The sequence below is a fragment of the Malus domestica genome, chromosome 01, assembly GCF_042453785.1.
Source record: "Malus domestica chromosome 01, GDT2T_hap1".
Taxonomy (NCBI): domain Eukaryota; kingdom Viridiplantae; phylum Streptophyta; class Magnoliopsida; order Rosales; family Rosaceae; genus Malus; species Malus domestica.
In genome coordinates, this window is record NC_091661.1 from 29,220,923 (window position 1) to 29,248,749 (window position 27,827).

Consider the following 27,827-nt stretch of genomic DNA (forward strand, 5'->3'; position numbering starts at 1 on the left):
TCTTATAAAATTGGTAAAGGTAAGAAACATATATAGCTCAAATCGCTATATATAGAAGGGTTTTTCAGAAGCAGTATACTGAGACAAAGATTTACAAGCAGGAAGATTTGAAGAAGTACCCTAACACTAGAAACAATGTTGGATTTGTGAAGAACGTCCGGTGACCCTGGAGATAGTCAACTTTGAAAACCCAAAGAAGTTCTAATAAAAAGTAAATTATAGATGAACCCCAAAAGGATGTATACAAAAAAAATTCCCAAAAACATGATAAATTGAGTTTCTAAAAATAGAACCCAGAGACCCCATAAGGGTTAATTACCAAAAGGACACAGAAAGCACCCCCAAAAAAGCAACAAGCACACAACGGTATTGGATTTGAAGGATACAGTTATGGAAAATTGATCAGAAACCCTAAAAATAATATTCACAGTGCAGGAAACGCAAAGAAGGAATTTTTTATCTGATTGTGTCCAATCTCTTTCTCCTCTTTATTCTCAGGCCACACAACCATTTTCCTTCCATATCGATCGAGAGCTACTTCTATTATTCCCCTTGTCCTTCTGTCCAAACTTCCTACCCACAAAAAATAAAAAGTAAAAAGTATAATATTAATTATAGAGTTCTCAATTATAGCAAATAAAAAATGAAATAGTTGATATAAGTGTAACCAAGTTACTATAATAGTGTACTTTCATCTGTACTTAAATTTGAATTTTTATACTCGTAGTAAAACATAAAAGAGTAATTAAATGATTCTTCAGCTCATTGTTTCTCTTATTTCACAAAATTAAGAGTGCAGTCAATTTGGATCTCATAAAATTTTAACGAATTTGTTTTTAGTGACTGGTTTTAAAAGGTTTGAATGCTCTACAACTCTACATGAATTTTGGTAAATTATGTGGATTTGTACAAACTTCTTTTATAATTTTTTTTAGAATTTATTAACTTCTGCAACATAAAATAATTTTTTTTCCTGTTACACAATTTGAAAGGAACATACACCTTTATAAATTGATATAGAAATACAAATGAATCAAATATGTCTTTTCATTTCCATTTGAATTGTGACTTTTTAAAAATAAAATTCTCATTCTCGCAATAAGAAATAAAAGGGTAATTAAATGATTCCCTAACCTCATTTCTTCTTCTCAAAGAAAGGGAAGAGGGAGTGGAATCTTTATAGGTTCTTTTAATATGTTGAGGTAATCATCGTACAATTACTTGCGGATGAGCCAATAGAAACAGGCCACCGCATTGTCCGATGTCTGCAGACCGGCGTCATTTTTTCCAAGATACGACCGTGTCACGTGCCAGCCTTGAGTGCCGAGCCCAAACTTGTTTTCCTTACATTATATTTTTCAGTGTGACCGTTATACAATACGGTACATCACGTATCTTTATATAAATAGTTAGATATGTATGTTAAAAGATTAATAGCTTAAAAATTAAAATTTTTCACCGCTTACATAAAAACACGTAGTATATCATCCGTATTTCCATCACAACTAAAATTTTTCCTACATTTAGGGTTTTAGGAGTGAGACGGGAACGTACAAGTGAGGTCCAGAGGGAACCATGTTAGAGTAAATATAGAAATATAGAGAATAATCTGAATGATGACTTTGAGGTACGACTTGAATCGTTTCCTTAAAGTGTTATTTACCCCCACTCGAATGAGTTTGCTAAAGGGTTCTTAGCAAATCACTTCCAGGATACAACAAAGTATGGAATATTCGATTAGCAAAACCGAATTGTATTCCCTTAGAAATAACTAGAAAAAAATTGTATGAATATGATGAGGAGAGAAAGGAGAGCAAAGAAATTATGTAGACAACAAATTTCTGAAATTGTGTATGAAACATTATGCCACAATAGGTATTTATAGGCATTAAGGCACCCGTTCATCGAGTCCTTTCATTTTAATTGAAGATATACAACTCTTCTTAAAAGTGTTGATCTAAAAGACATATCTTCTATTTAGAATTCTCAGAAAATAAATATTGACTAATTATATCTTTTAATTTTACTCATACAATTTGAGTAAGTATCATATATTTTAACAAAAAATTGTAACCATTCAACAAGATGTACAAAGGTTGAAATCCAACCTTTCCGCCTGTAGGCTTGCTGCGCATCGCAGCAGCCTTTCCCTATTATACATATAGATATGCTGCACAATGCAGCACCAAGTCTAATATATATATATATATATATATATATTTTTTATTATTATTATTATTATTATTGAAATCTTTAACAATGCTTCCCAATTTCAATAATATGATTAATAATATAATAACATTTCTCTCTTTATAATTAATCACAAGCATACCGATATAATCATGCATACAATAAAGGTGTCTTTCGAATTAAACCTTTAATTAGTGTAAGTAATTCAAAGTTATAACGAATACGATAGTGACCTAAGTTTAAACCACCTATTCTAATGTTAAAACCGGAATCACTACACACATGATTATATCTTATTTCCTTAAAGAAATTTCTGAACTAATTAAGCACTATTATGACATTGTGCTTCATCCTGGTTTCATAAACATTTGCAAGAGAAAACCCAACTCTTGGTAGAAGCTGCACCAGTTCTTATGTTCATATAGGTGAGGTTATTCCCATGTCTCTGCTACTATAGACATAACTACAAATAACCTCATTAAGAGATAAAACTCATCCTCCTAAACGTAGCAGTCTTGCACTGATCATCCTGGAATGAGCTATATATTAATTTTCAGTGATTTCACAACCATTTAACAATAACTTGTTATTACCCATTAAACTTTTAAACTAGTGATGTTCTAGACAAAGTTGGGTTACTATTATTGGTGGCTAATTTCAGTAAAGGGTTTTAGCCTCATTCCACTAGATGTACTAACTACCAAAGCTCTTGAAAGTGCTTTCGTTAACGGATCCGCCAAGTTATTACTTGATTTAACATAAACAATATTAATAACTCCATCAATTATTAATTGCTTGACATATTCATGTCTCAAGCTAATATGTCTAGACTTTCCATTGTATACCTTATTGTATGCTCTAGACAAAGTAGCCTCACTATCACAGTATAAAGAAATGGATGGCATTGGTTGTGGCCACAACTCTATTTCCAATAACAAATTTCTAATTCATTCCGCTTCTTTACCTGCTGCCGCTAATGCTATAAATTCAGATTCCATAGTTGAATGTGCTATACATGTTTGCTTCTTCGAAGCCCAAGAAATTGCTCATCCGTCAATTGTAAAAATCCACCCTGATGTGGACTTATTATCATTAGCACTTGTTATCCAATTTGCATCTGAATATCATTCAAGTACTGCTGGAAACTCATAATAAGTTAAACTCATATTAATAGTTCTTTTAAGATAACCAAAAATTTTATTTATTGCTTTCCAATGAGCAGTACACGGATGAATAGTGTATCTATAAAGTTTGCATACTGCAAATGCAATATTTGGCCTGGTACAATGCATGGCATATATTAAACTTCCGATTACACTAGCATACTCAAGCTGTGCAACAGACCTACCAGAATTATTAAGCAAAGTTTCACTAGGGTCATAAGGGGTAGTTGATTCTTTGATTTGTAGATGCTTAAACTTAAGAAGCAATTCTTCTATATAATGTGACTGACACAAATCGTAACCCCTACTATGCTTATTTACTTTAATTCCCAATATAGTATCTACTTCATTCAAATCCTTCATCTTGAATTTTGAATTTAGATACTCTTTAGTTTCAAATACACCTTTGATGTTTGTACAAAAAATTAGCAAGTCGTCGACATATAAACATATAACAACACCATAATCATTTGTGAATTTAGAGTATATGCATTTATCAGCACTATTATGTCTAAATCCATATGATAAAATGACAAATCAAACTTTTCATGTCATTATTTTGTTGCTTGCTTCAATCCATATAACGACTTTACTAATTTACAAACCTTCTTTTCATTCCCAGAGAGAACAAACCCTTCCGGTTATTCCATATAGACTTTTTCATCTAAATCACCATTTAAAAATGCAGTTTTCACATCCATTTGATGCACATGCAAATTATAGAAAGATGCCAATGCAAACACTATTCTAATTGATGTTAGCCTAGCTACTGGTGCATATGTATCGAAATAGTCTATTCCTTTTTTCTGCTTAAAACCCTTGGCAACCAGTCTGGCTTTAAATGTCTGAATAAACCCGTCTGTATTGTATTTTCTTCTAAATACCCACTTACAACCTATTGCTTTTGATCATTGGGGCAAGTCTACTAAAACTCATGTCTGATTAAATATTAATGATTCAAATTCATCATCTATAGCCTATTTCCAAAAAGCTGCATTTCTTGAAGTCATTGCTTCGCTTAGACTTTTAGGATCATCTTCAACATTCAACAATATGGGTATTTTTTTAAGAATCTTTGTTCTATTTCCTTCAACTAAAAATACAATAGATTGAGATGAAATAAAATCAGGGCCTATAATCTTTTCTTTTCTTACTATTTGGCTTTTCCTTGGTTCATTAATAGTTTCAGACTGTTTTCTTTTCTCACATTGAGAATGACTACTAGCCGGATTAGAGAAAAGTGTTTGATCATTCTCTTTTCCAGACATTGAGTAGTCGTTATAGAATTTATTTTCTATAAATTCGACATCTCTAGACTCAACTATTGTATTTGAGTCTAAATCAAGCAACCTATATGCCTTTGAATTTTCTGCATATTCTACAAATATGCTTTTAATTCCTCTTGGACCCAACTTGGATCTCTTAGGATCGAGTGCCTTATAAAAAGCTACACAACCCCATACTCTCAAATATGACAAATTTGGTTTTCTTCATTTCCAAATTTCATATGGTGACACATGTGTCTTTGTAGATGTAATTCTATTGTGTATATGACATGCAGTAAACAATATTTCACCCCATAAATATTTTGGAGTATTAGCATTAATCATCATAGAATTAATCATTTCACTGAGTGTCCTAATTTTTCTTTCTCATTTCAGTGAGTGTCCTATTTTTTCTTTCTACCAAACCATTTTGTTGTGGTGTATAAGGTGCAGTTCTTTGATGTATAATATCATGCTCTTCACAAAAAATATCAAATTCATTTGAAAAATATTCACCACCTCTATCACTACGAAGGCATTTAATTTTCCTTCCTTTTTGGTTTTCAACTTCAGCTTTATAGTGCTTAAAACACTCAAAAGTTTCATCTTTATTACACAATAAATAAACATAAGTGAACTTAGAATAATCATCTATAAATGTGATAAAATATCGTTTTCCTCCTCTTGTTAAAACACCATTGAATTCACATATGTCAGAATGTATTAAGTCTAATAAATTTGTATTTCTTTCGGCAGTTGGAAAATGTTTCTTAGTCATTTTCGCTTAAATACATGTTTCACATTTATCATTATAATCATCATTGCAAGCAATTAAACCAAGTGTGCGCATGTATTTTAAAGATCTAAAATTTATATGTGCTAAACGTAAATGCTATAAATGAGAGGAATATTCAACAATATAAGCAGAAGAATTCCCTTTATTATTAATACTTAGTTTGAACATCCCATCACAAAAATACTCATTCCCAACAAACATCCCATTTTGCGACATTATTAACTTGTCGGTCTCTATAACAGTCTTTATACCGTTCTTACATAATAAATTTGCAGACACAAGATTCTTTCTAATTTCTGGAACATGTAGTATATTAAGCAACGTCAATTTCTTCCTATAAGTAAATTGAAGTTCAACGGTTCATTTTCCTAAAACTTTGACGAAATTATGATTCTCCATTAAAACTTATTGATTGTCCGTTGATGCTTCATATGTCTTGAATTGTGCCTTGTCATTGCACACATGTATAGTAGCCCCTAAGTCGAGCCACCAATCAGAGGATTTTATTGCTGCTACCATATTCAGTTCGGTAATCATACCAATATGCATCATTGATACCATTGCAACAATGTTATCAATTTCAGAGTTTTCCACCATATTTGCGCTATTGGACTTATTGGCATATTCCTCACTTGCTTTCCTGTGTCTACAATCACGAATGTAATGACCTTTCTTTCCACAATGGTAGCATACATCATTTGCATTCTTTTGATTGTTGTTGGAATTGGTCTTTTTAAACTTCCCTTTGTCAATTTTGACTTTGAAGTTCTTTTTATATTTGTTTCCTTCGACAATGTGAACTTTAGAGAAATCTTGATTTGTAAAATTCTTATCACGATTTCGAGTTTCCTCTTCAATTTGAATGCCCTTTTGCAAATTCTCCAAAGTAATATCTTCCACAATGTGTAGAAGTTTCTTTCTATAGTTATTCCATGTTTAGGATAATTTTGCCATAATAGCCCCAACTATCATATGATCCGAAATAACTATTTTAAGTTCACGAAACTTTGAGACCAATACCAATAATTCATGAACTTGATCTAGGATGGGTTTGTTATCAAACATAGTGAATTAATAATATTTGAATATTAAAAATTTATCAATACTTTTTTTTTCCGTTGTGTACTTGTGTTCAAGTGCTTCCTAAATTTCCTCTGGAAATTGAATATGTGCATACAAGTCATATAAACGATCAGATAATGTGCCCAAGATGTGTCCTCGACATACCAATTCATCTTCTTCATGCTTCTTTCTATCGGCAACTATATTGTCCGAGTCTTTGTCACTTGGTTCACAAATAGGCTCCAATTTCGGGTCCAACACATATATGACATTTAGAACAGTAAGCATGAAACGCATCTTGTCCTTCCATCGGGTGAAATTTGATCCATCAAATTTGTCAAACTTGTAGACATCTTGATTGATAATCTTCAAATCTATGTTATCAGATTTGTTATCCATGACGAAAATAACACTTTAAGATTGGTAGAGTAAATATAGAAATATAGAGAATAATCCGAATGATGACTTTGGGGTACGACTTGAATCGTTTCCTTAAAGTGTTATTTGCCTCCACTCGAATGAGTTTGCTAAAGAGTTCTTGGCAAATCACTTTCAGGATATAACAAAGCATGGAATATTCGATTAGCAAAACCGAATTGTATTCTCTTATAAATAACTAGAAAGAAATTGTATGAATATGATGAGGAGAGAAAGGAGAGCAAAGAAATTATGTAGACAATAAATTTCTGAAATTGTGTATGAAAATTATGCCACGATAGGTATTTATAGGCATTAAGGCACATGTTCATCAAGTCCTTTCATTTTAATTGAAGATATACAACTCTTCTTAAAAGTGTTGATCTAAAAGACATGTATTCTATTTAAAATTTTCAGAAAATAAATATTGACTAATTATATCTTTTAATTTTACTCATACAATTTGAGTAAGCATCATATATTTTAACCAAAAATTGTAACCATTCAACAAGATGTACAAAGGTTGAAATCCAACATTTCTGCCTGTAGGCTTGCTGTGCATCGCAGCTGCCTTTCCCTATTATACATACAGATATGCTGCACAATACAGCACCAAGTCTAATATATATATATATATATATATATATTTTATTATTGAAATCTTTAACAAACCATTGGCTCGTCTGTGTAGCATGGTCAATCAGGTCTCTAGATTATAAAATAAAAAATAAAATAGGATACTTGAGAGTGAACTGCATTTTACATAGGTTTATTTTAACTATAAAAACACCTAATAGACTTTATGGCAAATAGACTTCAAACTTATTTGCGATAAAATGCATTTTACGTAGGTTTATTTTAAAGAATTTTAACGAAAAACTTTCGGTATTGTTTATTTTAAGGAAAAATCATATTTTTACACTAAAAAGTCAATTCTTGTACTATTCATTTTACCTTTTATTTTGTCCTTATCGTTAAAACTCAAAGTTTTCAAGCTATATTTATTAGTTTTCCTTTTATTTTAACTATAAAAACACCTAATAGACTTTATGGAAAATAGATTTCAAACTTATTTGCAATAAAATCTATTAGGTGTTTCTATATATAAAAAAAAAAGTTTGTGATGTCATTTTTATTAATTTTCTATCTTTCATAATTTATTCAATGCAAATATTTAAAAATCACTTCTCATAGTGAAATCGGACGATGAAAAATTCATCATCGATTCTCCACACAACAAAAAAAAAAAAGATGAATTTTACATATTTAAGATGAAGAGCACTTTAATTCGTAGTTATATATTCAAAAGGCATATGGAAAGGTGGTTTTCTTTGCTATATTGGTGGAAAAGTAAAGAATAAAGAAGAAGAAAAATAGTCCACAATATCTTGATGAAGTGTTTTAGTATTGTCGCCTGATGTTACAGTTTGATTGTGAATGTAATATTCGACAAAGCTATAGGAGATGAGTTTTATTGCTGATACATTGCCCAACCTGAGTCTCTCTAACAAGCTCAATATTTTTATAAGCAATTATCATTATCTAATATTTATGAAGTCCCTAAACCTCTTGACATTATTTTGTAGTTTCTCTTTGCACCTTTGTTTAACAAAAAAAATAAACTGTGTACACTATCAGTTGGATATTCGGGAGTCAAAAACTCGTTAATTTTATAAAAGCATTTTGAATTATTTGATTTATTAGATCTTGAATTTTAATGAATTATGTGATTTATTAGTTTCACCTCATTCTGTCGCATCTCCTCAGAGAAACTCTGCTCCACCTGTAAACTTAGCGGAGAAATGACAGAACCTCTAGTTTCGGGCATAAATCCTAACAAACTTAGACCACAGGGGTTTAAATCCGAATTTTTTTTACCACATGGACTATCTTCCGAATACCTTATGACCACAGAGACTATTTATCCGATTTTACCAACCTAAACCTAATGAAGGAATGACAAAAGGGCATAAATCCTAACAGACTTAGACCACAGGGGTTTAAATCCTAACATACTGTGACCACAGGGGTTTAAATCCGAATTTTTTTACCACAGAGGCTATCATCCGAATACTTTATGATCACAGGAACCATTTATCCGATTAGGCTACCTACAATTTGCATCAAGATTTCAATCAAGTCCCTTCAATTGATGGCAGCGGCGCAAGTAATAATATAAAATGTAGAATTTGCAGCCATTGTACTTGTGCAGGTTAATTAACCAACTTGTTCTCTAGGTAATAAATGGGGAAGGAGATATTACGAAAAGAACAAGACTTGAAAAGTGTTTGTAGCTGAATAAGCACTCATGTAGTTTCAAAATGATTAAAAACGTTTGTGGTAAAAATATTTTTTATACTAATTCTTAGTAAAAAAGTTCAAGTGGATTTTATGAAAACACTTTGAAGTATTTTTTTTTGCAAGAAGCACATATTTAGTGTTTCTAAAACACTTAAATTACTTTTAGAATTCAAAATTAATTTTATCAATATCATTTTCAATTATTTTAAAAATACTACAAAACGAGCTCTTAGTTAGCAATCACCCTTATATTTGAGGACTCATGTTTTGTGATTGAATACCTCATCCCTCAAAATTGCATGTATAAAAAAAAGATATAAAAAATAATAATACATTAGTTAGGTCCATATAATCGTCATTAAAAAATTTCACCTTTTACAAGAATATTTTTCTTTCTAATTATAAAACGTTTGGAGTGCACAATTAAATTTTGAAGTGTCGATAACAATTTTTTTATATATAATATGTTAGAGAAAATTGTAGCAATAGTCCTTTAATTTTAACCCAATTAGAGCAATAGTCCCTCAATTAAAAATCCACAGTCATTGATTCCTTAACTCATCAAAACGTGCAGCTACGGTCATTTTCGTTAATTCAGTCAAAATGAGTCATGTTGGAATGACCATTACTATAATTGGGTTAAAGTTAAGAGACCATTGCTCTAATTGAGTTAAAGTTGATGGACTATTTCTCCAATTAGGTTAAAGTTGAGAGACCATTACTGCAATTTTTCTCATTTGATTTTCCATATTAACCTCATGATTCAACTTCATATGCATGATATATGACTCATTTTGACGAAAGTTATAACAAAGTTGATGAAAAGAACTATAACTGCATGTTTTGATGAGTTAAGGAACCAATAGTCATGAATTTTTAGTTGATGAACCTTTAATCTAATTGAGTTAAAATTAAAAGATAGTTTCTACAATTTTTCTCATCACGTTATAATAGAATAGGTAAATTCCTTAAAACAACAAAAAATCCCATTTCAAAAGAGTACATGATGGCCCAGCCCATAACTAGTAAGGAATCGGTAGGCCGAGACTGAGTAAATGGGCCATAAAACCCATAAAACGGAGGAAGCGAGAAAGCGAAGGAAAGGCATCGAATGGCTGAAACAAGAAGAACAAACAAGCGGAAAATGGCAGACCGGAGAGGAGAAGCAGATTCCGAGAAGACATCCAATTGGCCGTCCATTAAACCAAAGAAAAATCTTCAGCTAACTCCTCTCAAAGATAACAATCTTTTTACTGTAAGAATCCCATTCCATTTTTATTTCAAAAATCTTGCATCTTTTTTATGAAAAATTCAATTTTTTTTACACATGGGTTCTTCTCAGATGCATGAACAGTAATTTGGGTTTAATTTATTATTTGAGTAAATATTAAAATTGGGATCAAAATTTGATCTTGGTGAAGATTATGGTGTAATGGCGGTCTGTTAATAGTTAATTGAGTGAGTTAAGGTATTTTCAGGTGCAGAATTTCCTGACTTCTGCAGAATCAAATGCTTTCGTTAAAGCTGCAGAGTCTATGGGGTTTGTTCACCAGGGGAGTCTTGGCCCGACGAAAGGCGAAGCGTACAGAGACAATGATAGAATCTCTGTGAATGATCCTGTTCTTGCAGATACAATATGGGAGTCTGGTCTTAACAAATTGTTTTCTGACATTAAAATTCGAGGGAGGACCGCTGTTGGATTAAACCCGAATATCAGATTCTATAGGTTGGTGAAGTTCATTTTGTTAATGTTGTTTAACAAGTTCGAAAACTTTTTGTAATTGTGAAGTGTGAACTGATCCCCATTTATAGAAAACTCTACTTTTTGATCCTACAAATTGGGTACATTTGATTGGATTGTTGCAAAGAATTATCTGATTCGATTTGTTAAAGAACGCCGCTGTCACTTGTTCGCATAGAAATGCTTCTCTATTTTACAAAAGAATGTGCTGTTTTTTGTTGTCCTGTGCACCTGGAAACTTAATTTTCGGTTGCAATGTGTTTTCAGGTACAAGGCCGGTCAGCGCTTTGGAAGGCATATTGATGAAAGTAATGATCTTGGTGACGGAAAACGCACACATTATACGTTGCTAATATACTTAAGTGGTGGCGGTTTCAAACCAAAAGCTAAAAGTGATACGAGCAGTCTTAAGGATTCTTCCTCAGAGCCTCTGGTTGGAGGAGAAACAGTTTTCTATGGTTCAAGGAATAGTGTTGTGGCAGAGGTGAGTTATGTTTTCGTCATATACCGTATTGCTTTTATTGTCTACTATTCACTTTAGTTTTTATGTTCAACTTGATGTAAAATCTTGTTTGTTTCTTGAATGTTTTTATGGAATATGCATTGACTGTCAATCCATGAAATTCTGTAGGTGCCTCCCACCGAAGGAATGGCTCTTCTGCACATTCATGGGGACAAATGCTTGCTGCATGAAGCCCGAAATGTTACAAAGGGTATCAAGTATGTATTTCGTTCGGATGTAGTATTTGCTTGATGTTTGGTTACTTGTATAAGCTGAAAACCTTCTTAAGGTTACTCAACCAAAAACATATAGTAACGGAAATGTGTATTATCTTCGTGACACCACTTCATTTTTCATCTGAATTTCTTTGTTCTTAAGATATTACTTGGAGTAGACACTTGATACATATCATAATCTAGTGGCAAAAAGGAAAAAAATGTAAATAAAGGATCAGGATACCATTTTTTTCCTTAACTGAGTACGTTTTTTACTATAGAAGAAACATTATTGCTGGTTTCTTACTACATTAAGAGATGATAGAACCAGAGCATCATACTTCTAGATTTCTGTGGGCAACATAGGCACAGTTTTCTTTGCTATTCTTATTTTAGTGAGGTAGGAAAGAACTTCTCTCGCCTGGTGATATATGCATCCGATGGGTTGATGATCTCTTTGTTTTCTGAGTCGGATTGGTAAAGAATACAGATGGAAGCACACTACATCTTCATTTCTCCATATAATAGAACCTGAGTTATGTGTGGTCCGTTGACCTCCACACACAACTATTTCTTCTCTTTAACATCTGTGAGGGAAAGTACACATGATTCCACTTTAACATCAGGCATATCAATCCTAACATTGTAGGTTGTCTTGGGTTTGCCGACGTTTGCAAGTCATGAAATTTTCCCTTCACCTTATGACCATCTTCTATAGCTTGAGCAAAAGAGGGATACTTGAGGTCCATGCCTTACCGGGTTTTGTGGTCCTGCAAACACTTTTTTCACCCGGAATTTTTCTTACTGTGGTTGTGTTGTAGCTTTGCTTGCACAGAAGGTCGATGTAATCTTTTCTCAGATGCATCAAAAACTCACTCAGGAATACTGCCTTGGTTGGGTTGAGAAGACCCAATCCGTTAGCAAATTCTCTTTCATTTTCGTGCTTTTTCAGGTCCACGGCATATGCTTTATTGAGAAAACATAGTGGTTTGTAAAGAAGTTTTGGAAGTTACAGAGTAGATTGTTTGACATACCTGTGGTCTGCAGAGCGAATATAATTGCTGTAAGAGACCACCGTGGGTGAGCAGCCTTCACGGTGCATGGCTGCTGCTCCGGTTACCTGTGGGCAAGACATTGAGATTCCAGAGTCCGCAGCATGGTATTTGACAGTCCTTGTGTCCTTGGTGTAAACCGAAGATCTTGGAACGGCTGAGCAGGGCCGAAAGGATGTTAACAATCGGCACAATGAGATCAAGCTGTTAATTTTATTCCACAGCTCAAAATTGTGAGGGTAGATACTATGAGAATTCCTTCTGGACTGATGAGTGTTGTTGAAAGGGAAGAGAGAAGGCAGGATCGTCAACAGATCAAAAAGGTATTACGACACTGACTCTGTCTTTCGTGACAATGCCAACCCGCCGTTTGATCGGAAAATAAATTGACTTAACAATACGAAAAAACGGTATGATTAAACACGGCTGTGCAAGGGAAGGAAAAAAATGTTGACTTGTTAACTTGTGTGCAGAAACCAACTGTATAAGGAAAATAAATTTTATTCTCAAGACAAGATCAAATTTACATCGGAAATTTAAATCGGGAACAAATTGTAAACAACAAAAATAAAAATCTTTGATCAAGGACTCTCTTGCGATTAGATGATTCTGATCAATTCACCACACGGCAATTAAGTCTCACTTCACCACCATCCTCAATCACCCCAACATTTCCAAGATTTACCATTGAAGCTGCAAACTCCTTGAAGAACACACTTTGATCCTTGGCAAACGACTCAACAATCCATCCAGTCCTGTAATCGCTAAACAACGCTTGATCCGATCCAAACACGCCCTTACCTGCCACCAATTGCTTGTAGTAATTGTTATCAAAAGTTGAGGAAGTTGAGTCCAACAACTCTCCGGCAGTGATATCCCTGTTTGGCTTAGAGCATTTGGTTCTTAGCTTCTGAGCAAATTCTTTGTTCATGGTTGGGTCCACGTCGTGCACTGAACTAAAATTCCGAAGCCGGGATTCAAATGAAGAACAATGTGAGAACCCTAGAGTGTGGCCGCCAGATAGAGCAACCAAATCTTTAACACCTAAACCTCTCTTAGCAAAGCTTTGAATCAATTGGGACATGTTGAAAGTTGGAGCTGGTAAGTTGATGGTCTCATTAGCTCTCGACACCCTTCCGTCTTTCCTCCCCTTTAGCACATTCCAAAACGGACCTCCGGACTGACAAAAATGAGCGTACGTACATCAGTTTCTTATACATTAAGCATTTGTATGGCAACGTGGGAACTTAAGTGCATACATACCATGATCACTACATCTCTTGCAGCAATGCCGACGATATCAGCACAAGAAACAGTGTGTGGACATGCGGCTTCTAGCTTGGCTTTGGCATCGTCAATCACGTAGAATGATCGGACTGAGATATTGGGAGGGCCGTCTTTCTCTGCTTGGTTTCCTGCGGTGGAGTCTAGCAGCAACGACGCATCGCATCCCTAACCAATAAGAAACATAAATTAATTCTACAAAAAATTTATACGATATATAGACAAGCTTCTTAGCAGGGATCCCGCTCTACTGTTCATGGAGGAGAATAACATAGTGCAATAATATTGTATGTATAATGTCCAAGTAATGATCAAGGTCTAAAATATCAATATTATCCCGATATTTTCATCAAAATTTCCGTGTTTTTGAACTACCGATATTTCCGATATCATCGATATTTTAGACCTTGATAGGAACTCTATATGGTACTAAGTCACTCATGTATCTTACCATGCAATGTATGAAGTGTAAAATATTGTACTAATTCATTATATATAAATGATTATTGTGTGTTTAAACTTCTTTCATTAATTACTACATATTTTCTACTCTCACAATGTTTGCCAGCTCGCTATATAATCAACTTAAATCAGTTAAATCCATCATGCAATGCATTTCCTTCCAATTTTTTTTGTGATAAACTAATAAATAATTAACTAAATAGACATTCTGCAAAGTTTCAATAAAAATTTCCAAGTTTTTCTTACAATTTCCGTGGGTTTTATTCAATTTTTATCGATATCGATAATATCCCGATATTTCCATTGAAATTTTCGTATTTTTGGACTACCGATATCTCCGATATCATCGATATTTTATACCTTGGTAATGACCACATAGCTCTACAGGATCAGGGATGTTATGTAGGCAATATAGGGGATAGTTTAAGTGAGAGAGAGAGAGAGAGAGAGAGAGAGAGAGAGAGAGAGAGAGAGAGAGACTGTACCCTTATGAAACAATCATGGAAGAACATCCTTAAGATGCGAGCTGGGACTTTAGGGTCATGCATGGAAGCATTATACACCGCTTGTAATATAATTTTCTCAGCTTGTGGACACGTTTGATCATAGTACTGAGCACTGAGCGCCGCTTTTGACTGTGAAAACCTAGTTGAAAGCAGTAACAGTAATGCATGGAGGAAGAAGAAGAACATTGTTTTTGGTGCAAACACAGCCATTTTCTCTGGGACAAATGAGGTAGGAATTAGGGTTTAGATATTTTGAAGGTGCTGATATAAATTTTATATATAGGATCATTATATATATACATTTTCAGCATTTCATGTATATATGTTATATGGATGTTGATCGTACTTTTAAGTTACTCAATAGAGAAACAGCCTCCATTGTAATATAGCTAGCGAACGTGAAGTACTAGAACTTTGACCCCGCTTTTGGTCATGTACTATTGTACTGTGCTTTGAAACCAAGCATATCCACCTAAGCTGTTGTTCTTGGTCCTTGGAGGACCAACGTTTTGTTGAATGGATTAAACTTAAAGATCATTCTAAAAGAAGCAAATTTCATATTTGAATATTGTTGAAGTATGATCAGGTTATTGTTGGCTTATATCTATCAGGTTGGTTGTGCTTGCGGTTGGTGAGAAAGTGGGAATAATGTACAACAATTTCGTAGTACTACTGCAAATAAGATATGAAAGAGGGTGAAGTTACCTCAAATTTATTTGTTCATGTTGAACAAAAATTCATAGTTGTAGCCATCCAGCTATCCAGACAAGCTGGATGGCTGCTCATTTGAACCACTAGCCTTAGGCTATCTTCAACCAAAGGCTGGTCAGAAAGCTCGTTTTAGCCCTCTGGCCTTCCAAGAAATTAATATTTTAATGAACAGTAAATGGCCGTATTTGTCTCCATCTCCAACCGAGGGCCAAAGGACCATAGAGCTCGTTTTAGCCCTGTCACAAAAAACCGTCTTCAACTGAAGACCAAAGGGCCATAGGGCCAAACATAATTTATTATTTTAATTTAATGTTGTTTCATGTTACTTAATTTAATTTAATATTGTATAATGGCTTAGGAAGTAAAAAAAAATATGAAACAAATTTTGTAAAATAAAAGTTATAGGAAAAAAATAGAATTAAAAAAAATATATGAAACAAATTTTGTAAAATAGAAGTTATAGGAAGTTATAGGAAGTTATTGAAAAAAAAACATAGAATTAAAAAAAAAAGTTATAGGAAAAAAAAATTGTAAATAAAAAAAATAACGGCTAGCTGACGTCAGCTAGCCGTTGCATTTGAAAATTTGGCCTAGCATTCATGTCAGTTATATCTAATTGGAATGCTCACATTTCTAGCCAGCTCGGGGAAGGGCTGGTTGGATTGGGTTAGCCCTTTGGCCCTTTTAGATTCCGTGGGGCTCACGAGCCCTTTGACCTAGCCCTCAGTTGGAGACGATTTTCGAGCGTTTTTCGGCCCTTTGACCTTCTGGACCCTTCGGTTGAAGATGACCTTATATTTTAGTCTGACTCGCCTTTATTAGTCATATGATCACATCTCCTTAGGTTTTGTACTTATATATATATATATATATATATATATATATATATATATATATATATATATATATATGAATGTCTAAAAACAATAATCTACCAAGACAAAAACATAAGTGACCAAACCACATGCTATTCGGACTCTTAAAAAATTGTATTATCTATTTTGATAATTTTATTGGAACTCGATCTGGATAGATTTTGGCATATAGCTGTTAATTTGTCTCATTTTTCTATTTCACTTTTCACGTTATTTGATTAAAATTCTCTTCTTTTTAAATTGTTTTCTTACCAATTAATCCTTGTGTGATTGTTAAAAATTAAGGTAATTTAAAATAGACTTTTTAGCCAAAATGATATTAAAATTGCGAGATTGACGTGTTTTTTAAGTTTGTTCACTATCAATTATTTTGATCATTTAATGAAAAATCTCCATTATATAAGAATAAAATGACAAAAATACTCTTAAATTTTGTCAAATCATTTTGACTAATTGTATTTTAAAGTAAGGGTATTTTTATCATTTTGATTCTTATTTAATAGATTTTTTCACAGAAAGACTAAAATGATTGATTATGAACAATTAATTTAAATGTTAAAAATTAAAATGATGAGTTATCCCAATATCATAAACCATTTTGACAAAAGCCTTCAAAATATTAAGGAAAATCAAAACAAAACAAATAAAAATAAAAAAGGTCACAATTTGTTAGGCGTGTGATTTGAATGTTCTTGATTATTACGTGGCCTGTTCTTATTTGTACAATACTTTTCATCAGAATGAACAACTCTGCAGGTGGTCATCTCCATGCAATCCCTAATCTGAAGGTACGGAACTCACAAAACAAGGCTCATCAACGTGTCGGCATCTCCGTGGTCCATGATGTGTGCGCAACTCTATGAACCGTTGATCGGATCCCCTTCCCCTGTAAATAAATAAATAAATCGTTTCGGGAGGGTCCCTGGCTATCAGTGGTAGGGCTCGCAAAGAGAAAAAAAGAGGATAAGTGGGGCTCTTCTGATTCTCTCTCTAGGGTTTGTTTCCTCTCTCTCTCTCTCTCCCTCTGTTCCTTCTCTTCCCTCTCTTTTTCTTGTTCCTTCTAAGTTTCATAACTGTTCAAATTATTTGATTTTGCTTTCCGTAATTAGTTCATTAATCTTATCTAATCTAATCCTCCCCCGAAGTATGAACAGAGATTCAAAATCCCAGTAAAAAATCACCCTCTGTTCTTGCTCCGTTTCTGCAGCTAACCCAGATTTTTCCTGCTTTTAAATTCTTGAAATTTTCTCCTTTTTTCAGCTTGATTTTGTGCTTTTCCATCTGGGTTTTCTGGGTTGTTCAATTTTTCGGAGATTCTTGAACTCCGGCAGATTATTGGGTTAGGTTTTTGGTGAAGAAGATGAAGTCGAATCAAAGGCAGAGCCTTCAAGAAAGCAACGAGCTTGAACGTGGTGGCGACAGTAACAACACCTCCACCTCAGGGTCCAGCCCATCAGTGGCGAATACTCCGGAGCAAAACTTTTCGGCGACGGTGCTGATGATGAAAGAAGAGCTGGCGGGCCCAGTGCAACAGTTAGACCAGCAGGGATCTCTGTCCATGGGGATTGTTCCGGTGCCCGTTTCTACGGCACCGAAACCTGCTAGGAGGTCGTCGAAGGACCGCCACACGAAGGTGGAGGGCCGGGGCCGGAGGGTCCGGATGCCCGCCACGTGTGCGGCCAGGATTTTTCAACTGACCCGGGAACTCGGCCACAAGTCCGACGGTGAAACCATTAGGTGGCTGCTGGAGCACTCCGAGCCTGCTATAATTCAAGCCACCGGCTCAGGCACCATCCCCGCTATCGCCGTTTCGGTCGGCGGCGCTCTAAAGATACCAACAACTTCGCCAGCGAGACCCAACGGTGAAGGTACTGAAATACCCAAGAAGAGAAAGAAGATGAGAGGGTCCCTGGGTGAGTTTGCTGACGTGCACGACCAGTCTAGCGGGTTGGCACCCATAGCACCAATGATTTACGGCGGCGGTGGTGGTGGCTTGGTGCCTATGTGGCAAATTGGAGCAACCGGCGCGGCTGGGCCTTTCTTCATGTTTCCGAACTCCGGGACGATTCAGAACCAGCCTCAGCTCTGGGCTATTCCGACGGCGGATTCCACGGCGCCGATTTTCAATTTCCAACCCAGACCCTTGTCCAATTTCGTCTCGGCCTTTCCAGCGGGGGTTCAAGTTGGCAGCGTTGGCGGTGGAGATGGGCAGTTGCAGGCCTCATCGTGTTCAATTCCGGGCGGCGCAGCCACGGGTGGTGGTGGGAGCTGCTCTTCTAGTTTGGGACACAGTTTGGAGTCGGCCTCAGGGACTAGTGCTGCAGCATCCGCCGCCGCTGCTCCGCGAAGCGCCACCACTCAGATGCTGAAGGATTTTTCGTTGGAGGTTTATGATAAGAGGGAGCTTCAGTTAATGGGGCAGGCTGCAAATTCACAAACGCCACGCTCAGAATCTTGATTTGGAGTTTTTAGTCAACTAATTTCAAGTTAGGGTGTTTTTTTCTTTCAGATTTTTAGAGGGTTTAGGCCTTTTTAGTAATGCACCAAAGAAGCCATTCTGTTTTTGTTTAGGCTCAAAGGTCTTTTTTGGCTTTCTCTTCTACTTTTGGCCTTAGGTTCAAGTTGCATTTCTTATCAAACTAAATGGAGATTGTTCAATAATTTTTATGTAACAAGCAAATTGACGATTACGGTAAAAAAAGAGACTTGACTTTTATGAGTGTATCCGTATCCGAATACGGTCCAATATACCGAATATTATAAACAAGTAACGAATTTTTTTTTTTTTAATTTACCACTCATATAATAAGTTAATTAACTACTCCGATGTGGCTGATGGACCTTATTCACAACGAGTCTGTGATGGAAGTTTTAAGTTTATGTTTCATGTCAAGCCTCTTTTTCCTTCGTTGAGCTTTTTCCCACTAAGTTTTGCTTATCGAGTTTTTTTTTTCTCAGAGGCATCATTCGGGTTTTTCTGTTCACATGCACGTTTATGTATGATTTGGATATTATTAAAGGAAAACTAATGAAGATGATTTGAAAATTTTGAGTTAAAAAAAAATCGATAAAAATGTGTTGTAAGTGAATAGTACATAATTGATTTTTTTAAAGTAAAAATGTGATTTTTCGTTAAAATAAATAGTACCAGAAGTTTTTCGTTAAAGTCGTCTATTATTAACGAAGTTCTTATTTATCCTAATAAAAATCTATTGTAAAAGAAAATAGTTCCATGTGGTTTGAGTTGTACACGTGCAAGTACGATGGGACCACACTAGAAAGTTGAGGTGGGGCGTGGATCAAGCCGAGTGGGTCAGTGTGGGCCATGGAGTGGGCTCATAGGATCGGGCCACGTGTCCATAGGAATGCGGATCCTTCTCGTTCTGTTCTGTTCTAACGCTGACTCCTCGTGGTGGTCCCTTCCCATCGTTCTGGCAGTCCAGGCTGTCCCGGCCTTTTTCATTTTTTTTTTCATTTCAAAATTTTAAATTTTCAATTGAGAAGAAGTAATATAGTAATGTAAATGATGTAACAAATGAAATTTTTTCAGTCTGCCGAGAACACAAAATTTAAACAAATAAAAAAAATAAATATGTTACTAAGATGTTAAAAATGAGTACTCAAAATATTAAGAGCTTATTGGGTTTCAAAAGTACATAGTTTTCCCTTTGGAATGTATTTGGACTATTCATGGAATCAAACGAGCGTGCATTTGACACCGTTGGAAATTTAAGTAAATAAACACATATAATATGCTACTCGGAATATAAGAACGAATACTTAAAAGTTCAAAAACTTATTAGGTATAAAAAATAAACAGTTTTTCCCTTTTGTATTTTATTTGGACTGTTTTCTACATTCATGGTATTAAATAAGCATGTGTTTGATATCCTTTGAATTTCTAACCAATTGAATTATGTCGCTTAATGTACCAGATCATGTCCCGGTCCACTACAAAGGGCGTGGATCCTCTCCAGATCCATGTATCTTAATCCACCAAATTCATGTATCTGAGTCATTTAAATTTGATACAACGGCTATAAACAGAGACTCACTTTAACAATTATAATAACTTTAGCCATTAAATCACATTTCAATGATCCGGATACATGAATTTGATGGATTAGGATACATGTATCCGGAGAGTATCCATGTCCCACTGCAAAATCTCTTCTAACAAACAAGGGCTAAACCCTTGCATATTAGGCTCTTCTGATTGTAATATTGTTGGCCTCCCACCCAATTTATTAGACGAGGTAAACGGGTTGGGTCAGTGCACATCTAAAAGGCCGATTTAACTTTTACCAAACGGGCTCATAAACGTATCGTCCATAGCATGTATGAGGTACGTGCGCCTGGAAAAGCGTTGAACATGTGTACTCAAAAGGCACTGGTTGGATTTGGAGATTCCATTATTCAAAAGGCTTTTTCAATTTTTTTTCCCAGTGATATGAAAGGAGAATTTTCACTTATAATATGAGAGAAATACTAGTTGATCGTAATTTTTATAATTTGTAATTGATTTTTCAAGGGTAGACTTGTTTCAGCACTCCTACCATAATCCCTTTATCATACCAACCATTCATTTTTTAGCACTTATCACGTTCATTCAAAGATAGATGATTGATGTCAGACTTTTGTGCGTAAATAGTATTAAGATGAGTTTACTCTTTAAAAAGTGATTACGTGATCAATTCTAACAAAATTAACATCACATATGATATTTGATCCAAACAAAACTAATAGGAGAAAATACATGAAAAAAATTGAAAGTACGAAAAATCACCACCATAAAACAACACATAGACAAAACAATGAGCTTGGAATAAATATATTTACAATTTTTCTTCAAAAGGCCCAAAAAGCCAGTGGTACAAAATACATATGATTATGATTCAATTGAAGAAATACAAATTTTTTCAACTCGTCAATTGAATAAATAAAAAGTCGAAAAACAATGGAAGCAGTACTCCGTCGCAAAGCAGGGTCGTCCGATCCCAACTCCGGCGTTGCAAACTCTCTAAAACTACAATAAAGTTGGATACTTCGTAGAGTTTATGTCACTCCGCAAATGCCAGTTCTCCTTCTTCCTTTTTTCCAGTTCTGAAATCGCGCTCTCAAGTCCCGCCTTCACAAAGTCGTAAGCTTGGATATCGGTTTCTGGTTCCAATGGAGCTCCCCGTACTTATCAAAACAGACTTTGTTTAGCTGATTGGATTAGACTATGAATTTTACGAAATGGGTTCTCTTAGATATGATCAATAAATGCAGTGGCTTCCGGAGTTTCAAGCAAATCCATGCACAGATTTTAGCTTCTGGGCTAGCTTCCAATGACTTGGTTGCAAGCAGCGTGGTTGGATTTCTCGGAAAATCAGTTACTTCTGTTGATTACGCTTGTGATTTTTTGAAACAAATTGATTGGCGCGAGAGCTCGTTTCCGTTCAACTTGTTGATCTCCGGCTGTGCGAGCGGAGACGCGCCGCGGGCGGCCTTTTTGGCATTTAGAAGGATAGTGAGAGATGGGTTTTCACCGGATATGTTTACCGTCCCGGCGGTTATGAAATCTTGTGTGAAGTTTTCGGGGAAGGGAGAGGGCAGGCAGGTTCATGGGGTGGTTGTGAAGATGGGTTTTCAATGTGATGTTTATGTGCAGAACTCGCTGGTACATTTCTATAGCGTTTGTGGGGATTGTGGGAGTGCGGTCAAGGTGTTTGATGAGATGCCTGAGAGAGATGTGGTGTCTTGGACTGGCTTGATATCCGGGCATGTGAAGTCGGGATTGTTTGATGAGGCTATGTCTTTGTTTTCGAGGATGGATGTGAAGCCGAATGTGGCAACATTTGTTAGTGTGCTTGTGGCTTGCGGGCGGATGGGGTATTTGAGTGTGGGGAAGGTGATTCATGGATTGATCTTTAAGCGTTCGTTGGGGACAGATTTGGTGGTAGGCAATGCTGTCTTGGATATGTATGTTAAGTGTGAGAGTTTATGCGATGCAAAGAAATTTTTTGATGAGCTTCCTGAAAGGGATATTGTATCTTGGACGAGCATGATAAGTGGATTGGTGCAGTGTAAACGTGCAAGAGAGTCATTAGAGTTGTTCCACGATATGCAAAGTTTAGGCATCGAGCCTGATAAAATTATACTTGCTAGTGTGCTTTCGGCTTGTGCCAGTCTTGGGGCTCTTGATTGTGGAAGATGGGTGCATGAGTATATTGATCGTAAGGGTATCCAGTGGGATGTCCATATTGGAACATCTCTGATAGACATGTATGCGAAGTCTGGCTGTATACAGATGGCATTGCAGACTTTTGACGAATTGCATTGTGGGAATGTCTCTACATGGAACGCATTGTTAGGTGGTTTAGCAATGCACGGACATGGGCACGAAGCGCTGAAAATTTTTGAAGAAATGACTCGGTCTGGACCTAGACCAAATGCAGTGACATTTCTAGCCATTTTGACTGCCTGCTGCCATGCTGGTTTGGTTGATGCAGGCCGTCGGTACTTTTATCAGATGATAAGCCAACCTTACAATCTTTCCCCAAAGTTAGAACACTATGGATGCATGGTTGATCTGCTCTGTAGGGCTGGACTCCTGGGTGAAGCTCGGGAGTTGATAAACACAATGCCCATGCAACCCGATGTGCTGATATGGGGAGCTCTCCTGAGTGCTTGCAAGGCCGTAGGTGACGTTGAGCTCTCCCAAGAAATATTAGACGCTCTCCTGAAACTTAAGTCGCAAGATAGCGGGGCTTACGTGCTTCTATCAAACATATATGCAACAAATAGAAGATGGGGGGATGTAATAAGGGTAAGGAAGTTGATGAAGAGGAAAGGAATACAGAAGTCCCCCGGATCGAGTGTTATACAGGTCGATGGTAAGGCTTATGAATTTGTAGTTGGAGGTACCAGCCACCCTCGAAAGGACGATATCCATATACTATTGAATATCCTTGCTAAACAAGTCTATCTTGAAGGGTTTTTTCCCATCCATTCCTGATAAGATAGGTATTTACTATCATTTTTCTCTTTCTTTATGTTATAAATTCTGATACTTTAGGAAGTGACGTAGAGCGGGTATTCGATGATTTGAAGAATATTCCTGTATAAACTTGAAATTTTGCAAGGATTAGATTTAGGAAGCAAAATATGAGATTACATAACAAGCCAAGCATGAAAGGTTCTGAAACTCTTTCGAAATGGAAAAGGTTCTGAAACTCTTTCTGTGAAAGAATGAAGCATGTGTTTTCCCCTGACAGTTAAAATTCCATATGTACAGAATCTTCTCTGCAATGATGTTTAATATCCTACAATTCAGGACCAATTAGAATAAACAAATGTATAGATATAGATACAGATATATATTATACTTAAACTTCAACTGTTTTCTGATTAAGAGCTGTATATCTCCATCTCTCCTTCTCCACAAAGTCTGCATCCAGGAACTGTGCAACAAATGCCCACAGCCTGTATACGTCTTCAAAGTTGGCCAAGAATCCGAGTGCAGCTGTAACCACGGTAATTCCTAGATCAGGTTTCGCCTTGGACTTGTTAGCATCCATTCCCTTCGCTCCGCTTTCTCTTTTCTCTAGGATTCTCCCTTTCTCTTCAGCATACTTATCCGAGAACCAGATGTGGTGTAAGAATCCATAGCTAAGAGAAATATTGTTCCTGTCGGCAAGTTTCTGTACGAGAACAGGCTCTACCTTCTCTCCATTCCAATCATATACATTGAATGCCAGAGCTGGTCCCCTATCGAATTTGATCTTTGGCCCATAGATTTTTACCAAAGGAATTCCCTTGCTGTTAGGATGATTAAGCTTTCTCAATGAGCTCACCAGCCAATTGATCAGGTACCTTGCCCTGTTAGTGATCACCATTAGCCCCAGTGAATCCACTTGATCCAGTCCCCTGCATACAACCTCTAGGTTCCCATTACCGCTGCTTCTGGAATTCTCGTCCTTCTCTGAAGATATTTCGATTTCTTCCCAGTTTGCAGCTTCTTCAGCTCTCTCAGGCCGTTCTTGCTTCAATCTTCTTGTCGGTGTTGACTGATTGGATATCAGACCGGAGAAAGAACTTGCCGTGCCTAATGCATCTAGCTGCATGCCAAGTCTGGATATCTGCTCAAGCTCTGTGTCGGTACCGGAAGAATCCCCTGCTATTTGAAGCAATTGCTTTGCCGGGACAAGATTTACAATTCCTGTGCTCGTGGAAACTTCTAGGACCGAAACAGCAGATTTCTTGACAAAGAGGCATGCAAAGCCTGAAGGGTTTTCCCCACAAATCTTGTAGAAGGAAGAAATGAGGAAATCGGGTTGAAAGAGAGAGAGGCCGAAGCTGTCCATATCTTTTGGTCCTAATGCACAAGCATCAACCAAGACGTGCCACCCGTTCTCCTGCGCCATGGTCATCCATATGTAAGGATACCTGGAGCCTGTTATCCTAGAATGTACCGGAAACATGAAAAGCCCCCTTTTCTTCTTCTTCTTCCTCTTGCTTACGACCATCTTCCTCAACTTGGCCGACTGAATCCTCAGCCGGGGCCACGAAAACTCCGCCGACATGACTTTGGCTCCTCTCTTTTCGGAGCTGTTAATCATCCCTTCCACTGCCTCACTCTCGTAATCATACACCGTCAGCAGCTTCCTACTGGTCTTGAACGGGTAAGATTCCGCCACAAGTTTAAAAGCCGATGTTCTGTTGGCAGTGAAAACCATGCTGTAATCATTTTCTGATATGTTAAGAAAATCCATAATCCTGTTTCTCATTGCAGATTCCAGCTCTGATTCCTGGCCGCCATGAAGCAGCTGCGTCTTCAAACTCCCTGTCTTGTACGACAAACTAAAGAAGGGGAAATCCGACCTCACTTGAGAAGAGGATTCGTGATTGTGCAGCTGAGAAGAGGAGAAGAGGCCGATGCCAATATAATCAAGGCAGGTATGGTTTGACTGTGAGAGATGGTAGTACTCTTTAGCTCGTATCCGATCAACTTCCGCAGTCTCATGGTATTTGGGATAAACGTTGGTGAAGTCAGCGAAGGACTCGTGCAAAGACGGGAGACACTCGTGGTTGGTGAACACGGTGTTTGGGAATATGGATGATGAAGTCGTGGCTGCAAAGTCGCGGCGACAAGCTGCAGAAGTGCTTCCGGAATTGGACATGGTGCGGTGGTGATGCGCTGACAGCTTCTGTAACGGGTTGGGGCAGCAGCCACTGAGGCATACTTCTGTGACCTCCTTCCAGCAAGGTGACTGCATCTCTCGCCCTCTCTCTCTCAACAATTTTGGTAAAGTGTGGGGATTTTGTTTGTTGTTTTGATTAAGTCTTCTGCTATTGGTTTGTATTTATAAGAAGTTATTTTTCGGTTGGAAAAAGGTGCAGAAGGTTACTTTGTCTTACCTGTTTTAGTTTGAACAGGTCGTGACACTTAAAGACTCTGCTTAATTAGGTGGCTTAGTTGACATTTTCTCTAGTTAATTTCATGTTTAACCAGTTATCAACAAGGCGTGCATAAGATCGTTATGACCTAAGGGATTTGGTCTCAACTGGTCACTTTTTTTTTTTGTTACACTTGACTGAATCGAATACTTAACCTATCTTAATTCTAATTTGTTACTCAACTTTCACTCACCACTTCAACTAACCGTAACGACTTCATATAAACCCGTCATTTAGTCAACAAGGCGTGCATCGGTATGATCATGATGCATTATAATGATCCCTCTAAACGTGCTTAACTTTAATCCTATAATTCCTAAGCACTACAAGTGTAATGTATGTCTTTTTGTGAAAGGCGGACTCGGGCAGAGAAAGCAAGAGGCAAAAGTGGAAGACAAAAGGGCTGTTTTTCCCTTTGTGGCCGGCATCATCGGTGTGGCCAACATTGCTTCTGTAATCTCTATGAATTCTTCCAACTTGCTTAAGCCTTAAGTTTGAATAATTCTTTTAACTTTCATAGATTGTGCCGATGTGCAAATTTTGGAGAGAGGATCATTGACGGATCCTTTTTTGTTAGGATTCTAGGATCCTCCAATCACATTTGTTCATCGTATATCGTGCGATTAATTTTTATCAGGTACTATTTATATTCAATTTTAAATAAAAAAATTTACAATAATTTATGATAGCACAATGTACAAAAAAATAAATATAATTAAAGAATTTCTACAATCCTCACAAAGATCCCGACAAATTTTGCATGGCAGTTGTACTAAAAACCAATTTATTTATTATTTCTTAAAGGCTCCAACTGTTTCAAACTAAAAACCTATTTATTTATTATTTCTTAAAGGCTCCAACAGTCTCAATTTGCTTCTTTCTGTTGATTGTGGCCAGAAATGCAATAGCTGTCTTAATTTTTGAGAAAAGATATTCTCCGGTTTTCTTTCATTAAGAACACCGGATCAAGTGATATGGACTTTTAAAATTTCATCCAACGGTCCATTTGTTTTGACCTCTTAAAAGTTATAATAATTTTTTACCGTTTGATCAAATTTTAAAGTTTTGGATCACTTGATCTGATGACCTTAGTGAAAGAGATCTGGAGAGGATCTCTTTTCTTAATTTTTGAAATAATTGGGGATAAACTTTACATTAAAGGCTGTTCTCTTCATCAATTGTGAAGGGTATGATTTTTCTAATTAATAATTTTTTTGTTTTGGACTTTTTAGCCAAAATAGTTTATTAGATTGGTCTAACTCTTCATTTTGGTCTTCGAGATTTAACCTAAGATTGTCTACGATCAATCATTTTAGTCATTTTGTGAAAAAATCTTCTTTAAATTGAAAAACCCACTAGTTCAGGGGAATGGGTTGACTGACAAAAAATAAACTTATTTTAAATGAAAATTCTCACAAATAAAAATGATTGACGGTGACAATCTCCGGACTATTTTTTTCGATTTTAAATTTTATAGACCAAAGTGAGAAGTTATGTTGGTCTCATGGATCATTTTGGATAAAAAGAAAGATATTTTTTCTTTTTTATATGTTATCGATAGTTTGAAATATTGTAACCTATGGGAAGGGGATTTGAGCTCGAATGCAACTGGGCGAGCACATTGTTTTGATCAACTGATCTGAAATACATATGCAACTAATAAATAATTTGATATTGTTTGTGAATGTGGATGGAAATGAGGAATGAGGATCCTCGTCGATTCTTTTTGTGAGGATTCTGGGAATCTTCAAAATATATCCGTTCATCATACATCGTACGATAAGAAATTATTGTAATTTTTTTATTTAAAATTAAATATAAACAATACTTGACGAAAACTGATC

At 36.0% G+C, this 27,827-nt stretch overlaps 5 protein-coding genes across 6 annotated transcripts; 3 read left to right on the forward strand and 2 right to left on the reverse strand.

Moving 5' to 3' along the window:
- The first annotated feature begins 10,250 nt into the window (after positions 1-10,250).
- LOC103440042 (uncharacterized) lies at positions 10,251-11,818 on the forward strand. Of its 2 annotated transcripts, none has more exons than XM_070826586.1 (4): positions 10,251-10,449; positions 10,679-10,920; positions 11,203-11,419; positions 11,567-11,818. In XM_070826586.1, exons 1-4 carry the CDS (start codon positions 10,306-10,308, stop codon positions 11,687-11,689), a joined length of 726 nt encoding a protein of 241 aa, XP_070682687.1. In that variant the 5' UTR covers positions 10,251-10,305; the 3' UTR covers positions 11,690-11,818. The 2 variants fall into 2 exon arrangements, with proteins under 2 accessions (XP_070682687.1, XP_008376952.3); XM_008378730.4 differs by having other exon boundaries at positions 10,278-10,449; positions 10,673-10,920.
- A 1,371-nt stretch (positions 11,819-13,189) lies between these two features.
- On the reverse strand, positions 13,190-15,319 carry LOC103440034 (peroxidase 66). The gene is made up of 3 exons (XM_008378719.4): positions 14,936-15,319; positions 13,968-14,156; positions 13,190-13,884 (listed from the first exon to the last, which is right to left on the reverse strand). Exons 1-3 carry the CDS (start codon positions 15,164-15,166, stop codon positions 13,318-13,320), a joined length of 987 nt encoding a protein of 328 aa, XP_008376941.2. The 5' UTR covers positions 15,167-15,319; the 3' UTR covers positions 13,190-13,317.
- A 2,136-nt stretch (positions 15,320-17,455) lies between these two features.
- LOC103441246 (transcription factor TCP19) lies at positions 17,456-19,203 on the forward strand. The gene is made up of 2 exons (XM_017326127.3): positions 17,456-17,537; positions 17,803-19,203. Exon 2 carries the CDS (start codon positions 17,903-17,905, stop codon positions 18,998-19,000), a length of 1,098 nt encoding a protein of 365 aa, XP_017181616.3. The 5' UTR covers positions 17,456-17,537; positions 17,803-17,902; the 3' UTR covers positions 19,001-19,203.
- A 2,157-nt stretch (positions 19,204-21,360) lies between these two features.
- LOC103440018 (pentatricopeptide repeat-containing protein At4g38010) lies at positions 21,361-26,022 on the forward strand. Its single transcript, XM_008378696.4, has 3 exons — positions 21,361-23,550; positions 23,974-25,208; positions 25,319-26,022. The coding sequence occupies exon 1, from the start codon at positions 21,767-21,769 to the stop codon at positions 23,540-23,542; it is 1,776 nt and encodes a 591-aa protein (XP_008376918.1). The 5' UTR covers positions 21,361-21,766; the 3' UTR covers positions 23,543-23,550; positions 23,974-25,208; positions 25,319-26,022.
- On the reverse strand, positions 23,650-25,802 carry LOC103440026 (molybdenum cofactor sulfurase). The gene has a single exon (XM_008378708.4). The coding sequence runs from the start codon at positions 25,800-25,802 to the stop codon at positions 23,913-23,915; it is 1,890 nt and encodes a 629-aa protein (XP_008376930.1). The 3' UTR covers positions 23,650-23,912.
- Positions 26,023-27,827: the final 1,805 nt, after the last annotated feature.